This window comes from Onychostoma macrolepis, chromosome 22 (assembly GCF_012432095.1).
Source record: "Onychostoma macrolepis isolate SWU-2019 chromosome 22, ASM1243209v1, whole genome shotgun sequence".
Taxonomy (NCBI): domain Eukaryota; kingdom Metazoa; phylum Chordata; class Actinopteri; order Cypriniformes; family Cyprinidae; genus Onychostoma; species Onychostoma macrolepis.
This window is the reverse complement of record NC_081176.1, coordinates 32,732,957-32,754,320: the sequence shown is the minus strand read 5'-3', so window position 1 is coordinate 32,754,320 and position 21,364 is coordinate 32,732,957. Positions and strand designations below refer to the sequence as shown.

The 21,364-nt window shown below is 46.0% G+C and overlaps 1 protein-coding gene and 1 pseudogene across 9 annotated transcripts in view; one reads left to right on the top strand and one right to left on the bottom strand.

Moving 5' to 3' along the window:
• The window catches only part of LOC131529976 (NACHT, LRR and PYD domains-containing protein 3-like), a 540,773-nt pseudogene that overhangs the window by 180,824 nt on the left and 338,585 nt on the right, over positions 1-21,364 (bottom strand).
• The window catches only part of LOC131529978 (NACHT, LRR and PYD domains-containing protein 12-like), a 256,130-nt gene that overhangs the window by 83,603 nt on the left and 151,163 nt on the right, over positions 1-21,364 (top strand). For 8 of the 9 annotated variants that reach the window (XM_058760021.1, XM_058760023.1, XM_058760017.1 and 5 more), the window contains one exon: positions 19,357-19,530. The exons of the other annotated variant lie outside the window; for it this stretch is intronic. In XM_058760021.1, coding sequence (XP_058616004.1) covers positions 19,357-19,530 — 174 coding nt within the window. The remainder of the gene's footprint in view (positions 1-19,356; positions 19,531-21,364) is intronic. 9 annotated transcript variants of the gene reach the window in all.

Below are 21,364 nucleotides of genomic sequence, written 5' to 3'. Positions count from 1 at the left end.
AGGAGACCGATCCAAATCCGTTATTGTGCGTGTACTATTCTGTGTTATTTTTAAGCCCCACGAAAGGCACAAAACATTATTAAGCACCATAAAGTTTTGTGCACTATATTTCAAGTGTTCAGTGTGAGGTACAGATGAGTATTTAAGTCACTAAATTCAAGTTCATGTAAACTCTTCTCTGCGCTGCGGCTGTCTGTCATCCTCCATTCAGCATTCAAACTGCGTGTCACGTTCGGTTACTACAGTCAAAACAATGAAACTCTCTTCAAGAGCGCACAATAACTGAGATTTAAAACTGTTAAAAGAAAAGGCTCAAACTATCACGCAGATTTAATACACTACAGGGCTTGACATTAAGCATTCTCATGTGGTTGTCCTTCGGACAAGTAAATTTGTCATCTATTTGTCCGAGTATAAAAGTTACTTGCCCGGAGAGAAAGAAAAAAAAATCTAATATTTACTTCTTTTTTATATATGAATTTTCAAACTTAAATTTTACATTTTTAAATTAGTGATCAATTCAATCAGTCAGTTAGTACAAGACATTTGGGCTGTTACCAAACAAATGAAATCAGTATCAAAAAAATTCATCTTTGCAATGTAGAGGAAACACAGAAACTGCATCTGAAGTGGAACAGATATATTTACCCACTTTTTAATGCAGCTCTGAGGGACATGGAATGCTTTAACCTGCAGTTACAAATTAATAAATAATGTTGTGATTCATAAAACATTGAATACTGATATTTAAAATTATTTAAAAAATTAAAAATACTGTAAATGTGAAACTAAAACCGCCAGTAGGTGGCATCAAGTCACTGTTAACAAGCGAGTCATTGCGACTGAACGAATCATTTAAACGGTTAATTCATTGAGGAACTAAACACCGTCATGTTGCTCAGAGATGCAAAACAGTGCTGTGGCTGTGTTTGGAGTGATTTTTGTTGGTGAAACAAAGCAAAAACAGGAAATATGGTTTCTAAAACGTAAGTCTCTTAATGTTAACTTCTTGTTTATTGAACTGTTATTAAATCATGATGGTTTTTGGAGCAAAAAAAAAAAAAAAAAACGTCGCTTCGTGTGATTTTGTTTAACTATATGAAATTATATAAATATATATATTTTCCTCCCCCATATCTTGAATTTTCTGATCATTCTTCATGCATTAATACTGAATCATGCAGTGAAAGAACGCGCTTGTTCGTGCGCTAGTCTTTACGTAATGTATGCTGCACTCTGTAGGTGTGTTTTGTTTGATTCTTGCAATATACTCGTTAAAACAACAATTACGAAATTATCTTAAAAGGTATATATCGCACACCCCTATAAAAAAGGCTCTATCATAAAGAAAGGCAGTTATTATTGTTTCTGGTATTGACTTTTTCAAGTTACTTGTCTGGTTGAGGAAGTAAATTGCTCTTTCACTTGCCCGTCCAAAACATTCACTTGTTCCGGACAAGCGTTAATGTCGAGCCCTGCTACACACCAATATCTCTTTCCTTAGTGCTTTGAACATTTCTATGTGTAGCGCTCCGTGTTGCTTCAAGCGCATCATTCTGCGCACAGGCTGCCCACAAATCCCTTACGAAAATTAACAATGGTATTACTATAGTAAATGTAGGCTATAGTAGGCTAACCGTGTTTTTTGGACGTTTTTATTACCAGTTGTAGCCTATAACCACAGTTTTACTACAAATACCATGGTTAAACTATGGTTAGTGTAGCAAAACATGTTTAATTTGTTTTTACCATGATTTACATATAATAACCATGTTTTTTTTTGGTTATATCTTTTTATTTTACAGCGTGTATTTGTGAAAATGATTAGGCTATACATTTAGCACACACCACATAATGCTGTGCATTTCAAGGCACTTCAGTAGACCTTTAATGTTACCTATGTTTTGTCAATGTTAAAATTATTTTTAATATATAAATAAAAAAGTATGACAGGCTTTTACTCTAGTCTTTATCACTTTATTAATATTAAGCAAAACAAAACGACAAATGTTTACTTTCACAAGCCGTCACGTATAGGCTTGTAGTAAGCTGTCTCTTGCCTGGAGACTCAATCAGGTAACAAAAAGTGTTAGGAAACGACACCTCTGGTCATTTCGTTGGGTTGTTTGTCCAGTCACAGATACCGTACGGACAGTCCGACGCAATACGGCTCAGTTTCTCGACGTATCGTGCTCTGTCGAGCAGCAGAAATGATTTTATGTACACCATTCTGGGTCAACACCATGCTTTTCCAATGAGGGGGAAAAGTTCGTTTTCCCCCACGCTGACTCCGCCCACACAGCTATGACACGACACCGACCAAGTCTATATGAAAGCAAATAGACATATGATTATAACAATATATTTTCTGTATGTGTTTTGTTGTAACAAGGCTGACGAGACGAGAGGCGTGCGGATCCATGTGCAGGCTTTTATTTACAGGCATGGTCAAAGATACAGGCAGGGTCGAAACGATGGCAAACAGGTATGGCAGGGACAAGACAAAGAGTAAACTTAGGGCAAGCGTGGGTCGACGATCAGCGAACAGTATCCAAAGGGCAAGACAGGAATAGGAATCGAATAGGAATCTCGCTAGAGAGGCCAATCTACTTCGAGTGTAACTAAAACGAGCCAATGCACATTGGCATGCAATCATATGCAGCAGCTGCTCACCTCGCAGCGCGGGTATATAATGAGCAGCAGGTGTGTTGCATCTTTAGCTTTTCGCTTCGGAGCCGAACGGTTGTTCTCTGCTGGAAGTGTAGAAAGACGAGTCTCTGCAGGACGATCTCTTTGGATGTGGAAGTGCGGGCGTACAGCACAGCAGCGGGGTCGAATCCTCTCCATTTTTTCCTTTTTTGTCTCTTTTTTTTGCCTTTTTTTCTGAGCAAAAGAGCTGAAAAGGCCGTTCTCACGGCTGGTAAACGGGGCGCTTAAACAGCGCGTAAAAGCCGTTTTTACGGCTGGTAAGAGAGCGTCGGAGAGAGAGAGCACACGAGAGGCTGCACAAAATCCCTGTCAGTGTTGCCGCGGCCGTTCCCCTGCGTGCTTCAGCACTGATTAAAAGAGTAAAGTCCCTAAAAGAGCTTACACAAGTAGAGCTTGCGTCTTTTTTAAGATGACATTCTATTTGTGTGTTTCTGGGTGCGGTCGTTACCTGGCGCCGAGGGATGGTCACGAGCATTGCATCGCGTGCCTGGGCTTAGCGCACGCTGAGGCAGCGTTTGTGGATGAGTCATGTACCCATTGTGGGAGGATGACCATCTCGGAGTTGCGGTCGAGACTCCAGTTCCTGCAAAGTGCCGCTGCCTCGTTTCAATCCTCCTCAGAGGGTTGCTGCGAGCAGTGGCACTGGTGACCTGAGGATTACAGTGAGTGCGCTTCCTTCGGGGAACCAACCCCCTAGGAACCCTCACTCCTCCTGCACTCCGCAGCCAGTAGAGCTGCCGGGGGAGCGCGGTGGGCCATCTCAACGGTGTGTACCATCCGTTTCCTTCGGCGCTCCTCCCGATGACCAGATGTCGATAGCTGCATCGGAGGGTGAGTCAGACCTTTCTGGGGATGACGCGTCGGCACAGTTGCCTCCTTCGGGTACGCTGTGCCCGATACAGATCCGAAAATGATGGCTATGATTTCCCGGGCCGCCAACAGGGTCGGGCTCGTGTGGAATCCTCAACCGTGTCCCGAGCCCTCAAGGCTGGACGATTGGTTTCTCGGGGTGGCACGAGCTGGTTCTCAGCCACCCACCCCGGTTCCTTTCTTCTCGGAGGTGCATGAAGAGCTCACTGGTACGTGGAAGGCACCTTTTACTGCCCGAAACCGTGCCGGTGGGCCTTCCTCCCTCACCACCCTTGATGGCGGGGTGGCTAAGGGTTACACGCGCATCCCCCCCTGTGGAGCGGGCCGTTGCTATGCAACTGTGCCCTAACTCCACCTGGCGGGGGGAGCCGTCTCTCCCTTCCCGGGCCTGTAAGCACTCGTCGGACCTTACCGGCAGGGCTTACCAGGCCTGTGGGGAAGCCGCTTCCGCCTTACACGCTATGGCGTTGTTGCAGGTCCATCAGGCCAAGGCACTGAAGGACCTGCACGAGGGTGGTTATGATCCGCAAGTTCTTCAGGAACTTCGTGCCACGACGGACCTCGCACTTCGGGCGACGAAGGTTACGTCAGTAAGTGGGTCGTGCGATGTCCACTTTGGTGGTCCAGGAACGCTATCTCTGGCTGTGTCTGGCCGACATGAGGGATACCGACAAGGTCAGGTTCCTTAATTCCCCCGTGTCCCAGACCGGCCTCTTCGGCGACGCGGTCGAGAACTTCACCCAGCAGTTCTCGGCTGTACAGAAGCAGTCTGAGGTGATCAGTCACATCCTGCCACAGTGGTCCGCTGTAGCATCCACCCCGCCGCCGGCAGCACCTCAGCCTGCTCGTCGCCGAGGGCGACCCCCTACGGCTGCCCCCGCTCCCACGCCGCAGCAACAGCCTACACCCAAGCGGCGTCGTGGAGCCAGTCGTAGGCGGGGTCCCCAGCCCGTCCAGGCCCCCGCCAAGAGGGGCGGCAAAGCCAAGAGCAAGAGGCCCTAGGACGGGCGACCCGGAGATGGTTGGGACTGCTCTTCAGGAGGTGGTGACTGCACCGCTCCTTCCCCCGGAGGAGGGCCGGGTGGTAAATCCTTTGTTTCCTTTTCTTTCTGTTCCGCCGCTTGCCCAACGGTCAGCGGTACCCAAATTTTCAATAAAAGAGCAGTTTCCATCATCTCCGGGTCCGAAGAGGGCTCGGAGAGTAGTGGGAGAAGTAAAACCTCTCCACTCTCATCCACCTCTTCTGTCGCCAGCGGACAGCAGCACGCAGTTCGAGAAGGTCACCCAAGCCTCTCCTGCACCCCCTGTCCGACCGTGGAACCAGGTAAATGTTGCACAGCACACTCAGACCCCGCTACGGGCCGCCTCTCAAAGAGAGCCCCCCGAGCAGCGTCCCTGCGTTCCACCTCGCTGCCCCACTGCGGGTACGCCTACGGTCCCCTTGGTCCCTCTTGCGCGGTCTCTGCGAGCCTGGTTAGCGCTCCCCAGTCCGTCTTGCTGGCTCATTCGGACCATCAGGCTCGGCTATGCGATTCAATTCGCCCGGCGCCCCCCCAAGTTCAGAGGTGTCCACTTCACTGCAGTGAAAGCAGTCGATGCCTGTGTCTTGCGTGCGGAGATCGTAGTCCTACTGGCGAAGGACGCGATAGAGCCGGTCCCTCCAGTCGATATGAGGTCGGGGTCAGCCCTTACTTCATTGTACCCAAGAAGAGCGGTGGGTTACGACCGATCTTGGACCTGCGAGTTTTGAATCGGAGTCTTCACAAGCTACCGTTCAAAATGCTCACGCAGAAACGCATTTTCGAGTGCATCCGTCCCCGAGATTGGTTTGCAGCGATCGACCTGAAGGACGCGTAGTTTCATGTCTTGATTCTTCCTCGACACAGGCCGTTTCTGCGCTTTGCGTTCGAGGGTCGAGCATATCAGTACAAGGTCCTGCCCTTCGGGCTGGCCCTGTCTCCCCGCGTCTTCACGAAAGTCGTGGAGGGGGCCCTTGTTCCCATGAGAGAACAGGGTGTTCGCATCCTCAACTATCTCGACGACTGGCTCATTCTTGCTCAGTCTCGGGAGCAGTTGTGCGAACACAGGGATTTGGTGCTTGGGCACCTCAGCCAGTTGGGCCTTCAGGTCAACTGGGAAAAGAGCAAACTCGCCCCAGCGCAGAGGATCTCTTTTCTCGGTAAGGAGTTGGATTCGGTCGAACAGTCAGCACGCCTCACAGAGGAACGTGCTCAGTCGGTGTTGAACTGCCTGAATACATTCAGAGGCAGCACAGCGGTCCCACTGAAACTTTTTCAGAGGCTCCTGGGGCATATGGCAACCGCAGCGGCAGTAACCCCGCTCGGCTTGCTTCATATGAGACCGCTTCAGCACTGGCTTCACGGCCGAGTCCCGAGATGGGCGTGGACACTCGGTACAGATGCACTGGCACACAGCTGGCCCCGGGGCCTTCGCAAATATGCGTTTTCCCCAGTGAGCCTACTTGCACAGACCTTGTGCAAAGTCAGGGAGGACGAGGAGCAGGTCCTGCTAGTTGCGCCCTATTGGCCCAACCGGACCTGGTTCCCAGAACTCACGCTCCTCGCGACAGCCCCTCCCTGGCAAATTCCTCTGAGGAAGGATCTGCTTTCTCAGAAACGGGGCACCCTTTGGCACCCGCGTCCAGACCTCTGGAAACTCCATGTCTGGTCCCTGGACGGGACACGGAGGTTCTAGGTGACTTACCCCCTGAGGTATTTAACACCATCGCTTCGGCACGTGCACCGTCTACGAGACGTGCTTACGCCTTGAAGTGGAACCTGTTCGTCGAGTGGTGTGCTTCTCGCCGAAAAGACACCCGAAGATGTTCGATCGGTGTCGTGCTTTCCTTCTTGCAGCAAGGGTTGGAGCGTAGGCTGTCCCCCTCCACCCTCAAAGTTCATGCTGCCGCTATTTCTGCATGCCACGATCTCATCGATGGTAAGTCTGTGGGTAAGCACGACCTGGTCGTCAGGTTCCTTAGGGGGGTGAGATGGTTAAATCCTCCTCGACCTCCCTCCATACCCTCTTGGGACCTTGCTCTGGTGCTTCGAGCACTCCAGATTGCTCCCTTCGAGCCTTTGCAGTCAGCAGACTTAAAGATTCTGTCTATGAAGACTTTGTTGTCGGTTGTTTTGGCCTCCATCAAGAGGGTAGGGGACCTGCAGGCATTTTCGGTCGACGAAATGATGATGACGATGATGAGGTACTGAGACCCCGGCCTGGCTATGTGCCCAAGGTTCCTACCACTCCCTTCAGGGATCAGGTAGTGAGCCTGCAAGCGCTGCCCCCGGAGGAGGCAGACCCAGCCCTGGCTTTGCTCTGTCCAGTTCGTGCCTTACGACTGTACATAGACAGAACTCGAAGCCTCAGGACCTCAGACCAGCTCTTTGTCTGTTACGGAGGCCAGCAGAAGGGAAAGGCTGTCTCCAAGCAGAGGATGGCCCACTGGATAGTGGATGCCATCGCCTTGGCTTACCAAGCACAAGGCGTGCCCTGCCCGCTCAGGTTGCATGCCCACTCTACGAGAGGCGTGGCATCCTCCTGGGCGCTGGCTCGTGGCGCCTCGCTGACAGATATTTGTAGAGCTGCGGGCTGGGCGACACGAACACGTTCGCTAGGTTTTATAGCCTTCGTGTCGAGCAGGTCTCCTCCCGTGTTCTCACCTCAGGTCAGAGGCACGGAGAGGTCCCAGCTTAGTGTCGGCTTGCTGCGTTACATACGCTTATTGCTCCAGAGAGTCCCTACAAGGTAGACCCTGTTGAGTCCTCCGATCACCCTTCGGCAGCCAGACGTGGCGGAGCATCTGGCGCCAGGCCTTTACTCCGTTGTATCCTTGAGAACCGGATTTTGGCTAGGTTCCATATGTGTGACCCTACGGGGATCCCATGTGGGGTATTCCACGGGTTGCTCCTAAACAAACCCGTGTCTTTCCCTTTGGGAGAACCCACCTCTCGTCAGGTTGGAGTCACCCCAGTACTTCCATATGTAGTACAGCCCTACGGGGTTAGTCCATATGTACTTCTCCACATAACTCCTTCGGGGAAGGATGTGGCTTCCGCAGCGTTCCTTTCCAGTGAAAGGGTACGCTTTCCCAGTGTTATCCAAAGTCTCACTGAATGGGTTTTGGGGAACAGCAGTGATCGACACTCTCTGTGGTTGCCCTGTCCCACCGTCCTTAAGCAAGGGGGTACAGGGGGCTGGCTACAGAGCGCTGGAAGGGGGCAGCTCCTGTGGCGCTTTGGTAGGGATTCCTATTCGTCTGAATGGGAACGTCTCGGTTACATAGGTAACCCTCGTTCCCTGAAGGAGGGAACAGAGACGTACGTCCCGTCGCCACAGTCGCTGGACCCCGCTGATGCTGCCGCCTTACCTGTTCAGCTCCTCAGCGAAAACCTAAAGATGCAACGCACCTGCTGCTCATTATATACCCACGCTGCGAGGTGAGCAGCTACTGCATATGATTGCATGCCAATGTGCATTGGCTCGTTTTAGTTACACTCGAAGTAGATTGGCCTCTCTAGCGAGATTCCTATTCCTTCAGGGAACAAGGGTTACCTATGTAACCGAGACGATCACAATCTGAAGTTATTAGAAGCACTCGATGATGGTTTAAAGTGACTTATAAACAAACACATTAATAATTACATAAATTTTCAAGTGTAGCTTGATGCTAATTGTACCTCTAATTATATTATAGGATATTCTTGTAAGTATTAAAGATATTTGTGTTTCTGGTGTAGAACCAAACTTTATTTATCAAAATGGGAATGATGTATATTAAGCAGCGGACGATGTTAAATCCATATACGAGATACACATCTGAGGAAAAATACATTGTTGATCGGCGCCACCGAGCGTGCAGGCGTGAATTAGCACAAGGTGAACAATCGTTTCGCGCTCAGTGTGAAAGCACGGTCATCGGCGATTCACATTGCGCTCTGTGTGGAACGGCCTTTATTTCACTAAATGTTAAGTTAAGTCATGACGTATTGTCAAGTATGTTGACCCATACTCTAAATGGTGCTCTGCATTTAACCCATCCAAGTGCACACACACAGCAGTGAGTAGTGAACAATGCACACACATGTTTACACACACCTGGAGCAGTGGGCAGCCTTGCTCCAGCGCCTGGGGAGCAATTAGGGGTTCGGTGCCTTGCTCAAGGGCACCTTAGTCATGGTACCGAAGGTGGAGAGAGTGCTGTTCATTCACAATCCCCACCTTCAATTCCTGCTGGCGCAGGTTACAAGCCCGACTCCCTAACCATTAGGCCATGACTACCCCCACCTACCCCAACATTAAAAATGTTTAGATTTTATCAAATTATTGTGCACCCATGCTTTTTCTAGAGTATCTTTTGCTGCTGAATTATCCAGTAATCTAGTTTATAATAGTATTTTTGTCATAGATTATGATTATATATTTTTTCATTTGTTATTTTTCATTAAAAGGAAGTTGTCCATTTAGCAGATTGTGTTTAACACACAAAAGAGCGATGATCAGGTCAACACACAGAAGTATAGAAATTCTACATTGATTTTTTTTTTTTTTAAACTGCACTGATATTGGATCGGTTTCGGCAGATACTCAGAATTTTTTGGATCGGATCGGTTCTGAAAAATTGGTATCATTGCATCCCTAAATCCAACCCTGTGGATTACCTGTCTCTCCTGTCTCCGCCTTTAGTCGTGTGGGTCCAGGAAGGCTGCTTATATGTCTGGATACTGCTGCACAAATCTTTCAACCATGAGAAATACAGTTCCAGCATGTCTTCAAATCCAGGATAGCACAATGGTCAGGATGACCTGAAACATATAACCTACTGAAATCAATTTAAATGTATTTAGTCTTGCCTGAGTGATGCTGAAACAACCATGTTTAGTCTTTCACCCAGGATTCACTGCTTGCTATGAAACAGTCTTCATGATGAATGATCTCTTGATCCTGGATCCTTGCAGTCATCCACTTGGAGATGGTTTGGATGATGTGTGGTTGTGTCTAAAGGCTAATGAATCAACGTTACTTAAATACTGATAGCAGCACTATTGATCCTGTAGCTTATATCCATTTTTTCAGTACTGAACAAGTCAGGAACCAAAGTAGCACCAGTTCTTGAAACCCATCTCTACTTGTAATAGTTGTCTTGTTGCTGCTGCCCAGACTGTCTCTCCACCTGATGATTAAAAAAAAAACAAAAAAAAAACAACAACTTAGTTTTACAGCAATGAATAAATCATTTATAATACTAGGTGGTAACAAATGAGCAACTTTTATTATAAGCTACTCACTGAATCATTGACTGAACTGGTGGCAGTCAGGACCTAAAAAAAAAGTGAACCATTTGTTTATTAAACATTTGTTAAAACTATCAGATCTATTTGAGAATGAAACTAGCATAAAAAGCATGCATGTAAAAAAACACCATTAACACCATTAACGAGCAGACAGGCCTGTCACTTGAGGGGGAAAGGCGTAATTATTAATCCCACAAACATTGAACATGATTTCGGCAGCCTCGGTCTAATTAAACTTTATGCAGCGGTTTATATTCAAGTTTACAGTATGGCTAGCATGAGCATCATTGACTAGCGCGAACGGCAGGCAGTCAAACAAACTAAGTAACTTTACTATGGTTAAAGTTTAAAGAATTTGAAAGTGAATACTGTATAGTTGATCGTGTTAAATTTCAAATAACTAAAAGAAAGGTATAACATTTTATCTCAAGGTTTCAACAGTTAACGTTACCTCAGACCGCCTCATGAGACTGCTCCTGAGCTAATTAACCAAACAGGGCATTTATTTATTAAATTAAATTGGAAAACCTACAAAAAAAACACAAAACACTACTCATCTTTGGTGAAATCTAACGTTATATATCAGTAAATACGATGCATACAAGTAGATTTATAGCGCTTACATTTCCTCCGTGTCCGTCCGCTGGAAGTTGACCGTTAATAACGGGCACGCGCACTCTTGCAGTACTCAGACAGTGACGCGCTGCTGGTTTAAATGTTAATTTGTCCCGAGCCCTCTTTCAATAAATCTCATTCTGAGTCATTCACAAACATGTAATTAACAATGATCACCATTTGCTAAGCAAACTATTTGGTTTTTGTTTTGTCCTTAATTTGAAGACAAATATTATGTCTACAAATAATAATTAGTCATGTCATCTTTTAAAATGCTTGATGAATTAAGTATATTTCCCAAAATATAGGCTATCCAAATGGTATCTTAACATAATAATACATGTAGTGCAATAATATGAAAAGTTATCTGGAGACCAGCTGACCACGTCGCTACAACGTTCTTCATGGGACTAACAAGTGCCATCTTTTGAGAACGTGCCCACGACGTTTCTGGAACGTTAGCCAAGATTCTAAAAAATGGAACTTTACCACGACGTCCTCACAACGTTCTGTGTTTGCTGGGAGATGGATACAGGACATTTTTTTTTATTGTATCAGACTTGAAAAGTTAAGATGCTCACTCTCTGGTTCACTCAAATCCTTTTATAAGACTTGGGATCACTTTTTGGACTATATTAAAGGACTACCCTGTGCACCTGTAACTGGCAACACGTAATGTTTGTCATCTGTTGGAAGGGATTTTTTTGTTATTTACTTATATATTGTAACAACGACGAGACTGCCTATAGGGAGGAGATCCAGCACCTGGCCACGTGGTGCACTGAAAATAACCTGCTCCTCAACACCACCAAAACGAAGGAGCTCATCGTGGACTTCAGGAAGGAGTCAAGAGGCACACACGACACCATCCACATCAATGGAATGGCTGTTGAGCGTGTCTCCAGTTTCAAGTTCCTGGGGATCCACATCTCGGCGGACATGTTGTGGAAAACCAACACCTCCAGCCTGGTCAAGAAGGCTCACCAGCGCCTCTTCTTTCTGAGGACACTGAGGAAGAATCAGCTCTCCTCTGCTATCCTGGTGAACTTCTATCGCTGCGCAATAGAAAGCATCCTGACCAACTGTGTCACAGTATGGTATGGGAGCTGCTCTGTTGCGGAGCGCAAGGCACTGCAGCGGGTGGTGAAAACTGCCCAGCGCATCACAGGGACTCCACTACCTGCCATCGAACACATCCAGAGGAAACGCTGTCTGCATCGAGCTCGCAGCATCCTTAAGGACTCCTCTCACCTAGCCCACAGACTGTTTTCTCTCCTGCCCTCCGGTAGGCGTTTCAGGTGCCTCCGGACAAGGGCCAGCAGACTAAAGAACAGTTTCTTCCCCAGAGCTGTCTCTTTACTGAACTCTACCCCCCGTTGATCCACTTCCTCATATATTATTGACTCTTCTCTCCTACCTCACATCGGCCTTATTTGCACTACTGAATGTAAATTTTTATTACAGTAACAACTGTTTACTTTTGTATCTTGCACTACCATACCTAAATTGGACTATGCTCATTTGCACTGCCGACTGTTGTTTAAATTATCAATGTTTACATTAACATTTTGCACCGTATGTCTAATTTTAATATGCAATCACTTCCACTGCACTTTTACACCTTGTTTATAGTAATAGAATTTACAGGTGATATGTACTATCAATATAATATATATACAGATGACTGTTTATAGTAATAGCCATCTGTATATTTATTCACTATACATATTCACCTGTAAATTCTGTTTATATTAATAACCATCTTTCTATATATATTTATACATATATTCAGTACATATCCTTGTCCTGCACTTATTCAACCATTGTATATACTGCACTTGCTGCTATTGCACTTCTGGTTAGACCTAAACTGCATTTCGTTGCCCTGTACCTGTACTTGTGTAATGACAATAAAGTGGAATCTAATCTAATCTAATCTAATATTGGTTAATTTTATATTTTTATTTCCTTTGTTATTGTTTATTTATTTATTTAACCCTCATAAGCACTTGTTTTCCTGTTTACACTAGTGTCCTTTGGGGTCAATATGACCCCAAAATTGAAAGAGTAATTGTGAAAAAATTATACATTTTTAATCATACAAATAATATATCTGTTATGATATGAGCCGGACACAGAGATGAATGATCGCAAAGGTGAGTTTATTGAACAGATTAGTGAGAGGAGATGATCCCAATACTGAGGTGACAATCTGTGAGTGACTTGTTTCTTTCCGTAGTAGCAGGAGGACGAGACGAGGAGATCCACAAACACACACTCAATCACCGTCGACGGAAGATCTAGAGGAGGAAGACAACACAGGGAGATGGAGAACAGGAGGTATGAATCACAAGGTAAGTATATAGCAGGTAAGGATATCTCTTGTTTGTCGTGAGGTCGGAGTCCACGTTGGAACAAACGAGATCGGACGGCGTGGTGTGAGTGGTGCTGGTTTAAGTAGCGGGCTTGATGGCTGTGGTGATTGGGTGCAGGTGCGTGTGATTAGTATTCGGGTGACCTAGAACGCTGTGATTGGTGGAGGGAAGGGCCTGACTGATCCGTGACAGTACCCCCCTCTCCACGGCCCGCTCCTGAGGGCCGACCTCGGCGTCGCGGTGGCCTACCCTTGCCTCGGGGTGCTGGGTGATCGGGATGTGTTGTATGGAATTCTTGAAGGAGTGTTGGATCTAGGATATCGTCTCTGGTGACCCAAGATCGTTCCTCCGGGCCGTAACCTTCCCAGTCCACGAGGTACTCGAGCTTGCCACCACGACGCCAGGATTCCAGAATCTCTTTGACTCGATAGACTGCAACTTCATCCATTATGAGCGGGAGAGGGGGTTCCTCGTTCTGGTCAGGCCCTGTGGAGATAGAAGGAGAGAAGGGTTTGAGTAGTGCTACATGGAAAGTTGGGTGAATACGATATTGTGGTGGAAGCTGAAGTTTGTAGGTGACCGGGTTTATGCGTTCCAGGATGGTGAAGGGGCCAACGAATCTGGGACTTAATTTGCGGCTAGGCAGGCGCAGTCTGATGTCTCTGGTTGATAGCCATACTTTTTGTCCAGGTTGGTAATCCGGGGTGTCCTTCCTTCTGATGTCCGCTGTCATCCGTTGCCTGCACACTGCGTGTTGGAGCTGGTGGTGTGCTGCGTCCCAGACTCTCTCGCTCTCTCGGAACCAGTGGTCGACGGCGGGGACGTCAGACGGTTCTCCTGACCAAGGGAATAGGGGAGGCTGGAAACCGAGTATGCACTGGAAGGGAGTGAGTCCAGTCAAGTGTTGGCGTAATGAATTCTGGGCGTACTCGGCCCAGCCTAGGAACTGGTTCCAAGAGTTCTGGTGGCCGTGGCAGAAGGTTCTCAGGAATCGTCCCACTTCCTGGATTTTTCGCTCGGTCTGCCCATTGGACTGTGGATGGTAACCAGAGGAGAGGCTGACGGTCACATCTAGGAGAGAGAAGAATGCTTCCCAGACTCTTGAAATGAATTGGGGTCCGCGGTCTGACACAATGTCCTCCGGGAGACCATAATAGCGGAAGACGTGGTTAAAGAGTAGTTCGGCAGTGTGGAGCGCTGTGGGGAGACCAGTGAGGGGAAGTAGTTGGCAGAACTTGGAGAATCGATCAACTATGACAAGGACACAGGTCTTCCCATCCGATTCGGGCAGGTCAGTAATAAAATCTACTCCTAGGTGTGACCACGGGCGTTGAGGTATGGGTAATGGATGTAGTTTACCGGTAGGGAGATGACGGGGGTTCTTGGAGATGGCACAGTCCGGGCAGCCTAGCACGAACCTTCTCACGTCACCTGGCCATGTTGGGCCACCAGAAGCGATGTCGTAGCAGCGAGAGAGTTGCGTTGGCCCCTGGGTGGCCTGTACCAAGGGAAGTATGAGTGGTTTTGATCAGTTGGGTGCGTTGGAGACGTGGGACGTACTGGAGGTGTTGTGGGCAGCCCGGCGGATTGGCAGGTGGATTGACTGAGGCGACTGGTGGAGAGGTCCATTGGATGGGAGTGGTGATTAGTTTGGCGGGTAAGATGGTCTCAGGTTCTTCGTGGGAATCTTCTGGGGTGTGTATGCGAGACAGGGCGTCCGCCTTGATGTTCCTGGTGCTGGGTCGGTAGGAGATTTGGAATTGGAATCTGGTAAAGAAAAGGGCCCATCTGGCTTGACGGGGGTTGAGTTGTTTTGCGTCACGGAGGTATTGCAAGTTCTTGTGGTCTGTTAGGACTATGAATGGGTGTTTTGACCCCTCCAACCAGTGCCTCCATTCCTCTAAGGCGAGTTTTATGGCCAGGAGTTCTCGGTTGCTGATGTCGTAATTCCTTTCCGCTGGGCTGAGTTTGCGGGAGAAATAGGCACATGGATGGAGTCTGGGAGGCTTCCCCTGCTGCTGGGATAGGACGGCGCCTACTCCTGTGGTGGATGCATCTACCTCGACTACGAAGGGTAATTCCGGATCTGGTTGAGTGAGGAGAGGTGCAGTTGTGAAGGCGAGCTTGAGTCGTTGGAAGGCTTCTTGGGCTTTGGGGTTCCATGAAAGGGTTTTGGGTTGGCCTTTGAGTAAGTCGGTGAGAGGGCTGGTGACGGTGCTGTAGTTGGCAATGAGATAGAAGTTAGAGAAACCGAGAAATCTTTGAAGTTCTTTAATAGTTGAAGGTGTGGGCCAGGAGGTGACTGCTTCCACCTTCCCCTTGTCCATGCGGACGCCACGTTGATCGATGGTATATCCTAGGAAGTGAACGGAAGGTTGGTGGAATAGACATTTTTCAGCTTTGAGGTAGAGTTGGTATTTCCGTAGTTGTTGAAGGACCTCCGCAACGTGATGGCGATGTTCGGCCAGGCTCCGGGAGTAGATTAAGATGTCATCTATGTATACGAGCACGAATCGGTGTAGAAACTCCCGGAGCACTTCGTGGATGAATCCCTGGAAGACCGAGGGTGCACTGACTAGCCCATACGGCATTACCCGGTATTCATAGTGACCGGTAGGAGTGACGAAGGCGGTCTTCCAATCATCTCCCTCTCGGATTCGGATGAGATTGTATGCGCTGCGGCGGTCCAATTTGGTAAAGATGGTGGCGCCGCGGAGTTGTTCCAGTGCTGAAGGGACAAGAGGAAGGGGATACCGGTATTTGATGGGGATGTCGTTGAGTTTCCGGTAGTCGATGCAGGGACGTAGGCCACCGCCCTTTTTGGCTACGAAGAAGAAGCTGGAAGCAGCAGGGGAGGTAGATGGAACGATGTATCCTTGTTGCAAAGCCTCCTCAATGTACTCCTCCATGGCCTTTTGCTCCGGTGGTGGCAATGGATAGATTCTGCCTTGAGGTACAGGCTCACCCGGAATGAGGTCGATCGCACAGTCCCATGGCCGGTGCCGTGGTAGCTGGGCAGCCCTCTTCGGACAGAAGACGTCGCTAAAGTGGGAATAACAGGCAGGGATATCGATGGACTGTTTCTCTCAAGGGCTTTCTATGGAGGTGGTGAGGACCGGTATAACGGCTGAACTTCGTGGTGAGGGTGGTGGTAAGTTAGGGAAGCAGTGAGGGAAACATCCTTCACCCCACTTTAGGACCTCTCCTGTCCTCCAGGAGAGATGGGGATTGTGCTGCACCAGCCACGGATGACCCAAGATGATGTCCACCGTGGAACCCTCCAGAACCAACAAATGTAATTCCTCTTGATGGAGCTGCCCAATCTGCAACCATATAGGTCCAGCACTGCGACGGATGGAACGTCTTGTGATGGGTGTTCCAGTTATGGATTGTACCGCATAAGCGGTCATCGTGGTCGAGGTAGGGAGTCGGAGCTGCTGGAGGAGGTCCCCTGCGATGAAGTTCCCCGCGGAACCGGAGTGGAGGAGGACGGTAACTGAAATGACGTGAGCCAGCAGTAAGCAGTGCATGGGTGGACAGAGGTTTGAATTTATGAAATGAGGGGAGTACGGAACTCACCAAGGCTCGACGAGGACTGATGGGACATTCAAGTATCTGGTGTTTGTCATCTCCGCAGTAAAGGCATAATCGCAGGGTGATCCTCCTCTGACGTTCTTGCAATGTGAGGCGAGTGGAATCGGTTTGCATTGGTTCTGGAGGGTCGGTTGTCTCTGGTTGGCGAGGAGGAGGCGATGCGATGGCTGAAGATGTGTCCAAGGAGCATGATTGTAGTCGGTTAGAGAAGCGAATGGCCAGTTGAATGAATTTCTCTAAACCATATGTGTCGTCGAAGGCGCTCAGGTGGATGCGTAAGCGGGGATCGAGCCCTTGACGGAATGCTGTAATGAGGGAGGGCTCGTTCCAACCGCTGGCCGCTGCGAGAGTACGGAATTGCAATGCATATTGTTGGATGGATTGATTACCTTGTCGAAGTTGGTAGAGCTTTTCCCCCACGGAAGAATCACCCGGTGAGCTACTGAACACTTCCTTGAAATGATGGATGAAATTGGCGAAAGTGTGGGTCACGGGACCGGATGGTCTCCGCCCACTTCAGCACAGGTCCCGTGAGGGATGTTATTACGAAGGCGATCTTGGCTTGATCCGTTGAAAAGACGTGGGGGTGAAGGTTTATGGTCAAGGTGCATTGCATTAAAAAGCCATCGCATTCCTCAGCCGAACCAGAGAAGGGTGTCGGGCGGGCCATGGGACTGGCGAGTATGATTTGTGATGAAGTGTTGGTGACGGTGGGAGGTTGTTGTGGTGATGGTGGAGCTGGTGGTGTTGGTGGTGTGGCTCGTTGCAGCAGTACCTTTTTGAGGGAATCCACCAGCTCCTGCAACGGATCCGGGGTGCTCATCCTGATGTTGTCGGTGCGGTCCGATCTTCTGTTACGATATGAGCCAGACACAGAGATGAGTGATCGCAAAGGTGAGTTTATTGAACAGATTAGTGAGAGGTGATGATCCCAACACTGAGGTGACAATCCGTGAGTGACTTGTTTCTTTCCGTAGTAGCAGGAGGACGAGACGAGGGGATCCACAAACACACACTCAATCACCGTCGACGGAAGATCTAGAAGAGGAAGACAACACAGGGAGATGGAGAACAGGAGGTATGAATCACAAGGTAAGTATATAGCAGGTAAGGATATCTCTTGCTTGTCGTGAGGTCGGAGTCCACGTTGGAACAAACGAGATCGGACGGCGATCTCGTTTGAGTGGTGCTGGTTTAAGTAGCGGGCTTGATGGCTGTGGTGATTGGGTGCAGGTGCGTGTGATTAGTATTCGGGTGACCTGGAACGCTGTGATTGGTGGAGTGAAGGGCCTGACTGATCCGTGACAATATAATTTTTTTTTTTGTTTACTTCTCATCTATACATTAATAATGTGTTTTGGGAGATATGAAGTACTTTTGTATCTGTTTACCACAAAAAAATCCTCAACTACACCATTAGCTTGCATGTGAAATATTTTTTTTTTTTGAATAAATCTCTTAAATGATGATCTAAATTGAATTGAAATCGTTTCTGGATATTGATCTAGGTGTTAGGTGTACAATTCTGCCATCCGGTGGTTAGAGAAAAACTTGTAGAAATCACAGTTTTTGAAAGAATAGTGTAATGACCATATATATCCAGCAGAGGCCTATAGAGAGCCATTCATTTTTCTGGAAGTGGTCAACTGCTCCTCTCACAACTTTTCTGATATATATTTTGTAAGTATATATTGAAACATCATAAAATACATTAAAAACAGTATTTTTGCCCAAGTTTAGAATTTGTTTTTGTTGTTTGATATATTTTGAAGAGCCCATTTTTGCAATAATGCCACATAAATTTGCAGAAATGCCACACAAGTTGTCACTAAAACGTGAATGCAGGTACATATTTATTTCAATCTAAAAAGTAAAAAAAAAAAAAAAAAAAATATATATATATATATATATATATATATATATATATATATATATATTAGAATTTTTTTTCACATGTAAATAAAACCAAAAAAAAAACCTAAACTAAACTAAAAAAGAACAACTGCAATAAGCAGATATGAATGGTGGGTATGTGTGTAAGAGAGAGTGTGCATCTTCGTGTGTGTGTGTGTGTGCGTGCGCGTGTGTGTACGTATGTGAGTGAGTATGCTCGTTCCACATTGCATTTGTGCTCTAGTATCAGGCTTTAATTTTTTGTGTGGACATTTTCAGATTTATGCAGAATTTATTGATTTTATTTGCCAATTTCTATAAAAAATGCTCTTTGTTGCAGTCACACGTGTGTGTTTTTGTGTGTGTGTGTGTGTGTGTGTGTGTGTGTGTGCGTGTGCATGTGAGGGAGCATGTCTTTTCTACATTACATTTGTGATCTAGTACCAGGCCTTCATTTCTGTGTGAAAATTTTCAGACTTATTCTGGTTTTAGTATTATTTTTTGACAAATTAAAAAAAATATATATATCGATTTTTTTCGCATTTCCCATTCATTTTCAATTGGGGTCATATTGACTCCAAAGACCTTATTAGTAAAAAAAAAAAAAATTACATACCTTCAGAACAACCGAATCAAGCCCTTTTTTTATGTGAATACAGATAGAAAATTTTGAAAAGTAACAAACTCTTATTCCACTGAGATGAAGGGAAACATATTTTTTAACTAAAGAAAAGTCGATTGGGGTCATATTGACCCCAAGGTGCTTAAGAGGGTTAATTTACTTTTTTCTGTCCAGTTGAGTTAATATGAATGGGGGGAATGTGGAAGGGATTAATAATGGACAATATTCTACTGTTCACCTTGTTATCATTATTTCAATTTGTATTGTCACACAAAATACCAATAACAAAGATTTAAAGTAAAAACCTTTACAACACATGACTATTAATTATTGACTGTAGCTGTTTTTCTCTTTCTCTCTGCAGGCTGTGGGACTGCAGTATTGGAGAGGAAGGCTGTGCTGCTCTGATTTCAGCTCTGAGATCAAACCCCTCACACCTGACAGAACTGAATCTGAGTGATAATAAACCAGGAGACTCAGGAGTGAAGCTGCTCTCTGATCTACTGGAGGATCCACACTGTAAACTGAAGAAACTACGGTGAGTGTTATTATATTATTGAACACAAGAACTGTGTGAAAATACTGCCAAACAAAAACATTTCATGTTAAAGGGATAGTTCACCCAAAAAAGAAAACTCTGTCATCACTTTACTCATCTTCAAGTAATTCCAAAACAGTATCACTTTCTTCTGTGAAACATAAGAGAAGATATTTTGAGAAATGTTTTTTTGTCCACACAATGGAAAGCAATGAGACCCAAACTTTGTTTTCCAACAACATTCAAAATATTATCTATTGTGTTTCACAGAAGAAAGAAGGTCATACAGGTTAGGAACGACATGCAGGGAAGTAAATTATGACCGTTTTTATTTTTGGGTGAACGATTCCTGTAAGAATCAAAATGTAAATGATCAAATGCAATGATTATACTGAATGTGCTGAATGCACCTCTCACTCTTAGATTCATCTTTAATCAAATATAATCAAATATCTCAATTTAAATGAACCAATATTTGTGATTAGTCACTAATTAGAAATGCATTCTAAATTTAATGATCACTTGAAAATTGGAGTTAGATTAAAGCACGAGTGGTAGACCTTCACACATTACACCTTCATCCACGCCGCTGGATTCCGTCATTGAGCCAATTAATGATCCTTACAAGACTTATATGTCATAGTTATACTATAATGTTACTCTTATTTTAACATTATCACCCAGGCACCTCCCTTGAGTAATTCGGAGTGCCATGCCTGGCATAAACCAGCCTATGCTGACAAAGAGATCCTCATATTTATAACACAATACAGTCCAAACCATTGTCACTTGCCATTGCCACCACGGGTCGACAGTGGGATGTGTAGGGATGGTTGGAGGACTGGAAAAGGAGGAAGTATGAGGAAAAAGGAAAAAGGAGGAATTAGGAGGGGGAGGGAAGGAGGAGAGAGGGAAATGGGAAGGGGGATGGAAAGGAAAGAATCCTGAATCCTGAATCCTGAATCCTGAATCCTAAGGCAGGTGTGCCTGTTTCGTGTGTTGGACGTTTGCAGATCGGGGCCCTGTCTCCCTCCAGGGTCTGTATGTGGCTATCCTTGTCAATGGGAAATATTCTCAATGTTATTATTATTATTATTATTATTATTATCATTGGGAAGAGGGAGGGGAGGGGAGGAGGAGGAAGGAGAAAATACTTCAAGAAATAAATACCCTCAACACCCATAATACTCAACACTCCAACCTATACATAAATGTGAATTTTATTATTATTTATATATATATATATATATATATATACTTTTTTTGTTTTTGTTGTTTTTGTACACAGCTTGTTGTATGTTGTGTGTTGTTATAGTCTGTATCTTTATTTCGTGTTCTCTTTGTACGTATATTAATAAAAAAAGAAAAAAAAAAAAATTATCACCCAGGGGCGTAGATCACTTTTAATATCACATAAATTCGTCCCCTGCACTTTTCGGGCAAGTGTGTTCGCATAGAGGTTTTCAAGAGCCGGTGTGAATAAATATAGATTTAAATTCAAAGAGACAGGATAGTCTGTGCATGACCTGATGTTTTATTCGAAACCCAGAATAAGGCGAGATGAACATCAAGGAGCGCAAAACACTCCGTGCAGTGTATGTTTCGTTCATACTCGAAGTCGGAGGCACTCTCGCACGGAAAAGGAAATCCCTAATATGGAAAAAAGCTCCAGCTATCGCTGTATGAAAACAGTTGTTTTCACAGAAAAACTGAAATATTTGGAAACATGAAGACATTGAACATGCGATTGCGACAATATATGGTTTATTTGTGTGTTTCAAGTCATCTCCACGTAATAAATAAAGTATATGAACAATGTAGTGCTAATTGACAT